The sequence below is a fragment of the Equus asinus genome, chromosome 8 (assembly GCF_041296235.1).
Source record: "Equus asinus isolate D_3611 breed Donkey chromosome 8, EquAss-T2T_v2, whole genome shotgun sequence".
Taxonomy (NCBI): Eukaryota; Metazoa; Chordata; class Mammalia; order Perissodactyla; family Equidae; genus Equus; species Equus asinus.
Genome location: NC_091797.1, coordinates 30,963,737 through 30,976,888, shown reverse-complemented (window position 1 = coordinate 30,976,888; position 13,152 = coordinate 30,963,737). Strand labels below are relative to the sequence as shown.

General features: G+C 40.2%; 1 protein-coding gene across 3 annotated transcripts; it reads right to left on the bottom strand.

Moving 5' to 3' along the window:
- Nucleotides 1–505: 505 nt before the first annotated feature.
- On the bottom strand, nucleotides 506–12,775 carry LOC106834616 (HLA class II histocompatibility antigen, DO beta chain). Of its 3 annotated transcripts, none has more exons than XM_070515139.1 (5): nucleotides 12,582–12,775; nucleotides 2,820–3,089; nucleotides 2,070–2,351; nucleotides 1,484–1,594; nucleotides 506–976 (listed from the first exon to the last, which is right to left on the bottom strand). In XM_070515139.1, the coding sequence occupies exons 1-5, from the start codon at nucleotides 12,703–12,705 to the stop codon at nucleotides 954–956; spliced, it is 810 nt and encodes a 269-aa protein (XP_070371240.1). In that variant the 5' UTR covers nucleotides 12,706–12,775; the 3' UTR covers nucleotides 506–953. The 3 variants fall into 3 exon arrangements, with proteins under 3 accessions (XP_070371240.1, XP_014701857.3, XP_070371239.1); XM_014846371.3 differs by having other exon boundaries at nucleotides 2,070–2,273; nucleotides 12,582–12,767; XM_070515138.1 differs by having other exon boundaries at nucleotides 2,808–3,089; nucleotides 12,582–12,765.
- Nucleotides 12,776–13,152: the final 377 nt, after the last annotated feature.

Genomic DNA, 13,152 nt, shown 5'->3' with positions numbered 1-13,152 from the left:
AGAAGACATCATATTTGAAAAGACGCTGCTAAGACAGATGTCAAAGAGCATACTGTATATGTTTTCCTCTAGGAATTTTATGGTTTCAGGTCTTACACCCAAGTCTTTAATCCATTTGAGTTATTTTTCTGTAAGGTGTAAGATAATGGCTGTCTTTCATCTTTTCCAAGTGGCTGTCCAGTTTTCCCAATACGATTTATTGAAGAGATTTTCCTTTCTCCAATGCAGTCACAATCAGAATCCCAATGACACTTTTCATGGAAATAGAACAAAGAATCCTAAAATTTATGTGGAACACAAATAGCCAAAGGAATCTTGAGAAAAAACAACAAAGCTCAAGGTACAACACTCCATGAATTTGAAAGATACAACAAAGCTATAGTAGTCAAAACAGAATGCTACTGGCAGAAAAACAGTCACACAGATCAATGGAACAGAATTGAAAGACCAGACATAAACCCACACATCTATGGACTGCTAATATTCAACAAAGGAACCAAGAACATGAAGTGTATCTCAGTTTTATTTTGCAATGAAAAAGGTTTTCAAAAATGATGAAAAGGAAACAGTGACTATCTGAGCATTTGTCTTCTGAAGACTGTGGAAACTGCAGATGGAAGAGAGAAAGACAGAATAAATACTTACAATGCTGGCTGGACCATAGAAAAGTAAACTGTTCAGGGCTGAAAGGAGTCAGGTCTTTGTGGAATTTCTAGACACTGTTTTTGCAAATGGGGACTAATGACACAGACAAGTAGAAGGAAGAAGGGCATAGGGTGACAGATGCATGATCTCAGAACACAAACTCTAGAATAAGTTCAGGACTCCTCTGAGGCCTCCTGGAAAAAGAGTCACTCCAGAACATTGACTTCATGAATGTCCTTTACTTAGTCTGGGGCCTACGCCACTTGGTACTACTTCAGGCTCCAGGCGCAGAAGCTTCAGTTAGGACCTTAGTATGTCTGTGGTGGGAGACCTGCAGGGACAGTGATAAAAGTCTCGTGAGGGACCACCATCCTCCCATTCAGGGACTCAGCAGACAGTTCCACTCATCCAGAGTCACGCTTGCGTCTTATCCCCAAGACATCTCCCTCTGGCCATCGGATTGAGAGAATGATCTGCCACCCAAACACAAGGAGGAAGACGTTACCCTCTCACCAAACAACTGAGTTTCCACATATCCTGGAATGAAGGAGAGTAAAGAAATAGAATGCCCCAATAGGACCAAATGTTGTCGTTATCCTGAGGGATGGGGGATGACCTGCAGTATCAGAGCTCCATCTCCGCTTACCCCCTAGAATGTTTTTGGCTTCAGAAAAGACTATTCCACGTATCCCTGAAAAGTACAATCAGCCTTCCCTGATAGCACAGCCTTCCACATCTTCCCTGGTAGCCCAGCCTTCCACATTTTAGATGTTAGGAAAAGTAGGAAGTGGGGGAAGCCATGAGGCAGGTGGCAGGGGACTTCTCAGAGGCTCATTACCTTTCCGGGCCCTGAGGTGGATGAAGATCCCCACCAGGAGGAAGATTAGCCCAAGCAAGAAGGCTGCAACTCCACTCAGCATCTTCCTCCAAGAATATTCAGACTGAGCTCCTATGGGAAACAGGTCTTCAAGTTAGTCAAAATCTCCCAATATTTTATGTGCCTTCCTGAAATCCCAGAGCCTGGACTGGACACCAAATTCAATGCTATCTAGAGAAGGAATAAGTTTAGAAATGGTTTGTTGAGGCCAAGGTTTGCACCCATGCAGTTTCTGTTGCTGATTCTCATAGCCCATGGGAATGTCCTCTGAATACTAAGGTCAAAGTATTAGAGGACACTAGTTCCCAAAGTTGGAAGGAAGTGAAGAGGTGATTAGACCTCCTTATTTCTTGGAAGATACAAGGATAGATGTCTGCCATGTTTTCTCCCAGCATAGACCAAGGACTCCAATTTCTATGACTCCCTCAGATCAAGGGAAAGAAAAATTAGTATTGTGACCAAGATGATTGCTGAGGTAACCCAGGCCTCATATAGACTCAGTATAACCCTAAGTCAGTCCCAGGGTATACAAGAAGCTGATTCTCACTCCACTCTACAGAAACAGGGCTCAGCAGGCTGGGATGGTCAACAAGGCAGGTGTAGACATCTCCAAGTTCAGGAGTCATTTCCAACATCACCATTGTCTGAAAGGTCCAGTCTCCATTCCTGATAAGGCCAGTGGACATGACCCCTGCTCTCTCCTCCAGCCCATTCCGGAACCACTTGATCTTGATGTCCCCTGGATAGAAACCTGTCACAGAGCAGAGTAGCAGATTGTGGTGCTGCAAGAATGGGGTCGTCTCCGGATACACTGTCACCTCTGGTTGCACTAGGAATGAACAGAATAATGAGACATTGTGAAGGAAAAACCACCAAGCCAAGACAGGAATTTCTTTAGGGACTATCTCAGCCCCTAATCTCTTTCCCAGATCACCCAAGTGGAAACTGAAATTCTGGGAAAATCTCAGCCCCCAAGACTCAGAAACTGGGGATGTCAGTGACCCTAAAGAGGATTTAGATCTTATCAGACACTCCCACAATTACTCCTTCTATTTGAGGACCAACTAGTCTGTAAAGTCTCTGAGAACCTTTGAGATCTGAAACTAAGACCGCAGTGATCTGCCCTGTGAGGATATTGAGTGAGTCACAAGTGGGGACAGAACATACACACAGACTCCCCTGCTCATAACCCATTTATCCTGAAGCAGGAAATTCCCTATCATAAGGAAGAAGAGCCATGGCCAGGTTCACATGTAGGAGATTCCTGAACTCTGGCAGACCTCACCTTCCACCTCACCTTTTCTCGCAACAGTGAAGGGTGCACCCAGCTTGTAGTTGTGTCTGCAGAGTGCATCCACAGAAGCTCTACTCCTCTCTAGTATATCTGGCCGGTTGTTCCACCGCTCAGCGTCAGGCTTCCCCAGCTCTGTCAATGCCACAAATATTCCCAGATCGCTGTCGAAACGTGCATACTCCTCCAGGTTAAAGATGAATCTGACCACAAACTGCACCTTTTCTGTCCCATTGGTGAAGTAACAGTCAGCCTTAGCCTGAATCACAAAATCTTCTGGAAAACCAAAATAAGACTATGAACACTAGGAACCAGCTACTATCTTTAGGAAACCCATACCTGGTAAATTATGCCAGACCACATCAACTTGAGAGGAGGCCTTTTGACCTCAGTAAATAGGCAAAAGTAGCCTCTCCCCCTGGTTCCTCACATCACAGTGGGAAAGAAGCCTGAGACCCATCTACTAGCCCAGCCCAACAAGAGACATGTCACCCAAAGAAACAAGCCATAGAGAGTCCCAAGAGACATAAAGATTCATTCCACAAATATTTATCCATTCATTCATTTGACAAATATTACTGATTATTTGTCTTTTGCCAGACAACTGTTCTGGGTTTCTTCAAGCCAAGCTTTCAGAAGCCCAGGGTCTTAACTCTCTTTATTATCAAGTCAAAAAGATCCATTCCCATGTGGAATAATTCAATAGTACTCTTCCCCTTAGTAGGGTCATTCTATGTTTTCCTTCTGGAGTAAAGTGAAGGAATGATGGAGATGGGGAAAGGAAATGCAGAACAGGTACATATTAGTTGTGAAATAAAGTCCCCTTCTACCTTCCACTCAGTATGGGTTTTCTCCTTTTTGATCTTTTCCTTTGCAGTCTTACTCAGGGACCTCATCCGCTCCATTGGTTCTAGTGAGGTAATGAGTTCATTAATTCCGTTAGTGTTTGGTAAAATAATATTAATCTGTGGCTTGAAGATGCCTTTTATCATGATCGTTATCATCATTGGCACTATACGTATGCGAAACCTAATAAAGGGAAACCTCATTTAAAATGAAGTCAGGAGGCCAGAAGGGAGAACTCCCACACAGCACCACTCAAAGTCAGTTACAGCAAAGATAGTCATTACAGACCCTGACAGAAGTCCTCAACAGGAAAGAATACTTAATTACATGAAGAAACTTACATTGCATCCCAAACAGAAATTGACTACCCCAGCAACTCAGCCAGAGAGAAGCCATCACCATCCTGAACTCTTGCTTTTCTCCAATGGACTTTCCTTCAAACCTTCCCCCCATTTCCTCCTTTTTCTATATAATACAATGTTCCTCTCCCTCATTTGTTAGATTTGTCTATGGTCTGTCACAGCATGCACATCCTGGATTTCAATCCTTTGGTTATTCCTAAATAAATTTGTTTTGCTGGTAGAATAACTGGCTGTTTTATTTTTAAGGTCAACACCTACAATTCTAGTAGTTGCAACAATATGGTGATGTGGAATATAAGCTTAGCTTAAACCGTCTTTTGGAGGTTTTACATTAAATGTTGCCATTGAAAATGAAATAAAAAGACAGCAACATCAGCAACATGATGGAGTAAGCTGTTCCCTTTGTCTCTCCTCCTTTGAACTACAACTAAATGAACATTCATTGATCAATGGAGGATACACATGTAGCACCTCAGGATGCCTGAGAGACTCGTGCTGCTATACATCTGAAGGTGGATGGACCACCCCTGTGGAGGTGGTGGAGATAGGTGAGAATTCTCCTGCCCCCCGGCAGCCCAGTACCCAAATGCAACTGCTTTTGCACACCTGTGGCCCCAAGGATGGGCGTGTGTCTCAGAGAGACTGTGGAAACAGGTGAGGCAGCCCTGAGCTCCCACATGATCGCTCTTTGGTCCAGTGGGAAAGCCCACAGTCCCACTGCAGTCCTAGGGGGTGGCTCTGGCTCGATCCTAGTGGGGATGTCCCATCCACCAGCACAAAGGCTGGTGTGACCTAGGAACAGACAGTGGTGCAGCTGCAAGTCCAGGCAAACAAGCCCAAGCTGCCTCCTATGCCCGTAGTACTGCTGCAGTCCCAAAGGAGGGAGTGCAACTCAGCAAGACTGTGGGAGCAGGAGGCAGTGGCTCTGAGTCCCCAGATGATCACTCTTTGGTCCAGTAGGAAAGCCCACAGTCCCACCTCAGACCCAGGGAGTGGCTCTGGCTCAGATCCAGTGGAGAGATCCCACCCACCAAGCACAAATGTTGGTGCAACCTAGGAGCAGACAGCAGCATATCTGTGGCCCAGGCAAAAGTGCCACTGGCTGTCATGAACACCCATAGACCTGCTGCAGTCCCAAAGGGCAGAGTGTGTCTGGACAAGACTGTGGTATTAGGTGGCAGCAGCCCAGAACCCCCATGTGATTATTCTTCCAGTTGATGGGAGACCCCACAGGGCTGCTGCAATCCCAAGGAGTGGCCCAGGCTCAGACAGGCACAGCTGATGTGGATCCTGGTGGGCTTAGATTACACAGCTCCTGCCCCTTTCCCCCGATGGTGGCATGTGGGAGCTGTGACCAAATTCCCTCTATGCTAAGGCACAAACCCATGCTGTCAAGCAACATGAAAAAAATATATTAAATCTCCAGAACAGAAGGAAAATGACAAGTACCCAGAAATCAATCCTGAAGACACAGAAATCTATAACCTAAATGACAGAGAATTCAAAAGAGTTATCATTTAAAAACTAAATGAGCTAAAAGAGAATGCAGATAGACACTTCAACAATTTCAGGAGCTACTTCACAAAAGAGATTGAAACTTTAAAGAAGAACCAATCAGAAATGTTGGAGATTAAAAACATAACGGAAGAGATAAAGAAAAATCTGGACTCCCTGAACAGTAGGTTCTGATATTATGGGGGGCAGAATTAGCAGTCTGGAGGACAGAAATATAGAAATCCTTCAGATAGAGGAGGAGCGAGAACTAAGACTAAAAAGAAATGAAGAAATTCTCCAAGAAATATCCAACTCAATTAGGAAATGCAACATAAGGATTATAGGTAACCCAGAGGGAGAAGAGAAGGAGAATGGAGCAGAAAGCTTGCTCAAAGAAATAATAGCTGAGGACTTCCAAAACCTGGGGAAGAAGCTGGAAATACATGTGACAGAAGCCAATAGATCTCCAAACTATATCAATGTAAGAAGACCTTCTCCAAGCCGTATAGTAGTAGAGCTGCAAAAGTGAATGAAAAGAAAAAATATTAAAGGCAGCAAGGCAGAAGAAAAAAACTTACAAAGGAACCCCCATCAGGCTTTCAGCAGATTTCTCAGCAGAAACCTTACAGGCTAGGAGAAGGTGGAATGATATATTCAAAATTCTGAAAGACAAAACTTTCAGTCAAGAATACTCTATCCATAGAAAATATCCTTCAGATGTGATGGAGAAATAAAAACTTTCCCAGGTAACAAACATTAAGGGAGTTCGTCGCCACAATACACCTGCTATAAGAAATCCTCAAGAAGGCCCTCATACCTGAAAAAAAAAAAAAAACAGAAAGGGGTTACAAAACCCTGAGAAAGGAGATAAATAGACAAAATCGGAAAATTACAGCTCTCTGTCAGAACAGGTTAGAAAACAATTATGACGTTAAAAATAAAGGGAAGGAAAACACTGAAATAAATATAATCTTGTCATTTTAACCACAAACTCACAAAACAAGATGGAATAAGATGTGACAATACCAATTTAGAAGGGAAAGAGGTGAGGGATGAAATCGGCTTAGCCTAAAGAAATAACAAGCTATCAGAAAATGAACTATCTCATCTACAAGATTTTTTATACAACCATCATGGTAACCACTAAACAAATAATTAGAACAGAGACACAAATGATAAATAAGGATAAAACTAAGAAAACCAGTATAGAAAGCTACCTAATCAAATTGATAGTCTGAAATACATGGGACAAGAAACAAAGGAAATGCAGAAGAATGGGAAAACGAGTGATAAAATGGCAGCATGAGGCCCTCATATATCAATAATCACTTTAAATATAAATGGATCTAATTCTCCAGTCAAAAGACACAGAGTAGCAGGATGGATTAAAAAACAAGACCCAACAACATCCTGCCTCCAGGAAACACATCTCAGCTCCAAGGACAAACACAGGCTCAGAGTGAAGGGATGGAAGGTGATAGTCCAAGCTAATGGTGAACAAAAGAAAACAGGGTGTTGCCATACTTATATCAGACAAAGTAGACTCGAAGACAAAACAGATAAAGAGAGACAAAGAGGGGCAGTATATAATGATAAAAGGGACACTCCACCAAGAAGACAAAATAAATAAATATTTATGCACTCAACACAGGAACACCAAAGTACACAAAGGAACTATTAACAAACCTAAAAGGAGATATTAACAACAACACAATAATAGTAGGGGACTTCAACACCCCACTTAGACCAATGGATAGATCATCCAGACAGAAAGTCAACATGGAAACTGTGGAATTAAAAGAAAAACTAAACCAGATGGACTTAATAGATATATATAAACACTCCATCCAAAAAGAGCAGATTACAGTCTTCTCAAGTGCACATGGAACATTCTCAAAGATAGACCATATGTTGGGAAACAAGGCAAGCCTCAATAAATTTAAGAAGATTGAGCTAATATCGAGCATCTTTTCCAACCATAATGCTATGAAACTAGAAATCAACTACAAGAAAAAAGCTTGGAAAGGGACAAAGATGTGGAGACGAAACAACATGCTACTGAACAACCAATGGATTATTGAAGAAATTAAAGGAGAAATCAGAAAATATCTGTAGACAAGTGAAAATGAAAACACACCATACCAACTCATATGGGATGTGTCAAAAGTGGTCCTAAGAGGGAAATTCAGTTCAATACAGGCTCACCTTAACAAACAATAAAAATCTCAAATAAGCAATCTCAAACGACATCTAGCAGAATTAGAAAAAGAAGAACAAACAAAGCCCAAAGTCAATAGAAGGAGGGAATTAATAAAAATTAGAGCAGAAATAAATGAAATTGAAACAAAAGACAGTAGAAAGGATCAATGAAACAAAGAGCTGGTTCTTTGAGAAAACAAACAAAATTGACAAACCCTTAGCCAGACTCACTAAGAAAAAAGAAAGAAGGCTCAAATAAATAAAATTAGAAGTGAATGAGGAGCAATTACAATGGATACCACAGAAAAACAAAAGATTATAAAAGAGTACTATGAAAAACTATATGCCAACGAGTTGGACAATCTAGAAGAAATGGATAAATTCTTAGACTCTTACAACCTCCTAAAACTGAATCAAGAGGAAATAGAGAATCTGAATTGAGCAATCTCAAGTAAAGAAATTGAAAAAGTAATCAAAAACCTCCCAAAAGGGGACCAAGCCCGGTGGCGCAGCAGTTAAGTTCACACATTCCACTTCGGCGGCCCTGGGTTTGCCCATTTGGATCCTGGTTGAGGATCTACGTACCACTTGTCGAGTCATGCTGTGGCAGGTGTCCCATATATAAAGTGGAGGAAGATGGGCACGGATGTTGGCTCAGGGCCAGTCTTCCTCAGCAAAAAGAGGAGGATTGGCAGCAGATGTTAGCTCAGGGATAATCTTCCTTAAAAAAAAATCCTCCCAAAAAATAAAAGTCCAGGACCAGACAGCTTCTCTGGAGAATGCTGCTAAACATTCTAAGAAGATTTATTACCTATCCTTCTCAAACAATTCTAAAAAATTGAGGAAAACGGAACACTTCCTAACACATTCTATGAAGCCAACATCACCCAGATACCAAAGCCAGACAAGGACAACACAAAGAAGGAAAATTATAGGCCAATATCGCTGATGCAAAAATCCTCAACAAAATATTGGCAAGCCAAATACAGCAACACAGAAAAAAGATCAGACACCATGGGATAGTTCAACATCCACAAATCAATCAATGTGCTACACCACATTGATAAAATGAGAAACACAAACCACATGATCATCTCAATAGATGCAGAGAAATCATTTGACAAGATCCAACATCTATTTATGATAAAAACTCTCAATAAAATGAGTATAGAAGGAAAGTACCTCAACATAATAAAGGCCATATATGACAAATCCACAGCCAACATTATACTCAATGGGAAAAAACTGAAAGCCATCCCTCTGAGAACAGGAACAAGACAAGGGTAACCACTCTCAGCACTCTTATTCAACTGGAGGTTTTGGCCAGAGCAATTAGGAAAGAAAAAGAAATAAAAAGAACCGAAATAGACAAGGAAGAAGTGAAACTCTTGCTGTTTGCAGATGACATGATTTTATATATGGAAAACCCTAAAAAACTCCATCATAAAACAGTTAGAAATAATCAACAATTACAGCAAAGTCACAGGGTATAAAACCAACTTATAAAACTCAGTTGCATTTCTATACTCTACTAACAAACTAAAAGAAAGAGAACTCAAGAACACAATCCCATTTACAATCACAACAAAAAGAATAAAATATCTTGGGATAAATTTAACCAAGGAAGTGAAAGACCTACACAATGAAAACTACAAGATTTTACTGAAAGAAATTGATGATGACATAAAGAAATGGAAAGATATTCCTTGCACATGTATCAGAAGAATAAATATAGTCAAAATGTCCATGCTACCTACAGCAATCTACAGATTCAATGCAATCCCAATCAGAATCCCAATGACATTCTTCGCGGAAATAGAACATAGAATCCTAAAATTCATATGGAGCAACAAAAGACCCCCAAATAGCAAAAGCAATACTGAGAAAAAAGAATAAAGCTGGAGGCATCATAATCCCTGACTTCGAAATAAACTACAAAGCTATAGTAATCAAAACAGCATGGACTGGTACAAAAACAGGCACACAGATCAATGGAACAGATATAAAATAAAACCACACGTCTACAGACAGCTAATCTTCACCAAAGGAGCTAAGAACATACAATGGAGAAAGGAGAGTCTATTCAATAAATGATGGGAAAACTGGACAGTCACATGTAAAAGAATGAAAGTAGACCATTATCTTATGCCATACACAAAAATAAACTCAAAATGGATCAAAGACTTGAAGGTATGACATGAAACCATAAAACTTCTAGAAGAAAATATAGGCAGTACACTCTTTGACACTTCAAACACCATGTCTACTCAGACAAGGGAAACAAAAAAATAAATAAGTGGGATTTCATCAGACTAAAGAGCTTCTACGAGGCAAGGGAAACCAGGATCAAAATGAAAAGACAACCCACCAATTGGCAGAAAATATTTGCAAATCATATATCCAACACAGGGTTAATCTCCATAATATATAAAGAACACAACTCAACAACATAAAAACAAACAATCTGATCAAAAAATGGGCAGAGGATATGAACAGACATTTCTCCAAAGAAGATATACAGATGGCCAATAGGCACATGAAGAGATGCTCAACATCATTAATCATCAGGGAAATGCAAATCAAAACTACACTAAGATATCACTTCAAACCTATTAGAATGGCTATAATAACCAAGAAAAAAATAACAAATGTTGGAGAAGGTGTGGAGAAAAGGGAATCCTCATACACTGCTGGTGGGAATGAAAACTGGTGCAGCCACTACGGAAAACATTATGGAGATTTCTCCAAAAACATAAAAATAGAAGTACCATATGACCCAACCATCCCACTATTGGGTATTTGTCCAAAGAACATGAAATCAACAATTTCAAAGAGATTTATGCACCCCTATGTTCATTGCAGCATTATTCACCATAGCCAAGATGTGGAAGCAACCCAAATGCCCATCGACTGATGATTTGATAAAGATGTGGTATACACACACACACACACACACACACACACACACACACACACACACGCAATGGAATACTACTCAGTCATAAAGAAAGACAAAATTGTCCCATTCACCACAACATGAATGGACCTTGAGGGTATTATGTTAAGCAAAGTAAGTCAGACAGAGAAAGACAAACGCCGTATGATTTCACTCATATGTGGAAGATAAACAAACACATGGACAAAGAGAACTGCTTAGTGGTTACCAGGGTGAAGACGGGTGAGGGATGGGCACAAAGGGTGAAGGGGCACACCTATATGATGACTGACAAATAATGATGTACAACTGAAATTTCACAATGTTGTAAACTATCATAACCTCAATAATAAATAAAATACCAATTCTAGCTTCATCTAAGACCTCCTAAACAAAAACTCTGGAGGTTAAGAAAATGGAATAAAAAATTTCAATTCCATTGTTCACTATAATTTTCTACTCACAAAGTATTTTACTAATATTGATAGTGATTAGTTTGAGCTATATATTATTTTCATACAATGTATTTCAAAGCTCAAGGCATAGTGTTAAGTGAGAAAAGAAACAGAATGTGATTCAATGCCCAATGACGTTTATTAAAATTTTAAATACACACAGAAAAACAATGCTACGTATTTTTAAAGGCCATCCTCATACTTAAAGACATACCAGACACATTAGAATGTGTATCTGTGGAAGGGAGGGAGTGAGAATGGAGACAAGGGAAGAGAGGAGAGAGTCCTTGTTCTGACAAAAGATTACAATGTGCTGTGAACTCATTGGGTAAGATTAACTTGATTCTATGCACTTAAGAAAAAACAATAATAAAAGAACAATTAAAATGGGCTAATAATGCTGGTTGGTCAGGAAAGATCTCCCTGAAGAAATGTAATTTAAGTTGAGACTTTAATGAAAATTGTCACTGATCTTGAGTTGTAAATTTGCTTTCATTTCTAAGTTCAGAGGTCTCCTCCACAAACTACTGAGCTGAGCATAAAGATGGTAGCATCCTTCCTGGTTCAGCCATACTCATGTCTCACTCAGTAGCTGATTTCAGATGAAGCTGTAGCTGCCAATTCTCTATTCCTTCTCACAGACTGTATCAGAAAAATAATTTTTTATTCAGATCTGTGTCAGGTTTAATATCTCAGCTGATTTTTTTTCCATTTGTGTTGCTAAAGGGACGTTATAAACTCATGGAGGTTTCTATTCTCTAAGAACGACAATCTTCTCCCATCCACCCTCCCCCCAGCTTTGTTCCTCTTTTGTATTTAATGAGACTTTGAGGTTCAAAGAGGTTCTGTTTTTAACACATTATATCCTGTTTTCTGCTGATAAGTATGTTTTCATGTTCACTGCTTCATGTTTGCATAGCCTATCTCCTCGGCTAGAAAAATAGCAATAAATACATGTACCCAGTAACCTGAGGACATGGATAATGTCAATTTCTCTTATTTCTCAAAATTTCTTGGTACAATTCTGACCATATAGTAGGGGCTTAAATGCCAAAAGAAGCAACCTTTGTTCCCAATTTCTTTTGTCCATATATACTCTAACTGGATAAATATAGAAACTGTCACAGTCACCAGAGCAAACTCTGGCTCTACAATGGCATCTATTCTCAGTCTGCCTCCATTTTTTACAGTTCTCCAGACTGGCATTGATACAATAAGGACCCTAAACAAGATGACATGTTTCCCTTCTTCCTGCCTCCCTACTCTTTGGCTATGGTACAGGAAGTGTCTTTTCCCAGCAGTCCAAATTGTGTGTAGTAAAGAAGGAAGGAATGCTTTTCTCTCAAAGGGAAGAACACCCTCTTTGAAGCCAGAAGCTATTTCCACTTTGCAGTGTAGTCTAGACCTATAAGGAAAGGCCTCCCTCCCCCATGCCAATTATTGCACACACACTGGAAAAAAATTGTTCTGTTCTTACCTGGAGAGTCTCTGCCTTGAGTCATGGAGGAATCAAGCCTGATTAGATTCACTAACAGAGCCACCAGCCAGGGAACCCACCCAGAACCCATTCTGGAAGAAAGAAAACGAGAGAGTAAAATCATCAGCTTCTTCAGAATGGGATCTGTCCTCACACAACTCAGTCAAAAATACTCATTAAGAATATACATACCTTTCTAGCCTCCCCAGGATTGGAAATGCCTCAGATTTGTAACCAATCAGGATAGAGGAGTTTTGCATCATTAGGTGCTGGGCAGAACACTCTTATAAAGTTGTATTATATCACTTAAGAATCGTTTACCTGCAAAATCACTGACAGTAGTTTAGGTACATGGAAAATGGACTGGGAGAAAAAAGATTCTCTATACACTATGTGGTCCCAGAAGAACTATGTAGATTGTTTAATTATGTGTCCTGCTATCCTCATTTAGCACTGTCTTTGGTTTAGTCTGACCAGTAGGTCTCCCTTCCTATGGAGTAGTTGACATTGCCAACAGAGAGTATGCAAATAAAAAAGAAAGTAGACACATTCTAAAGTATATGCCTTAAGA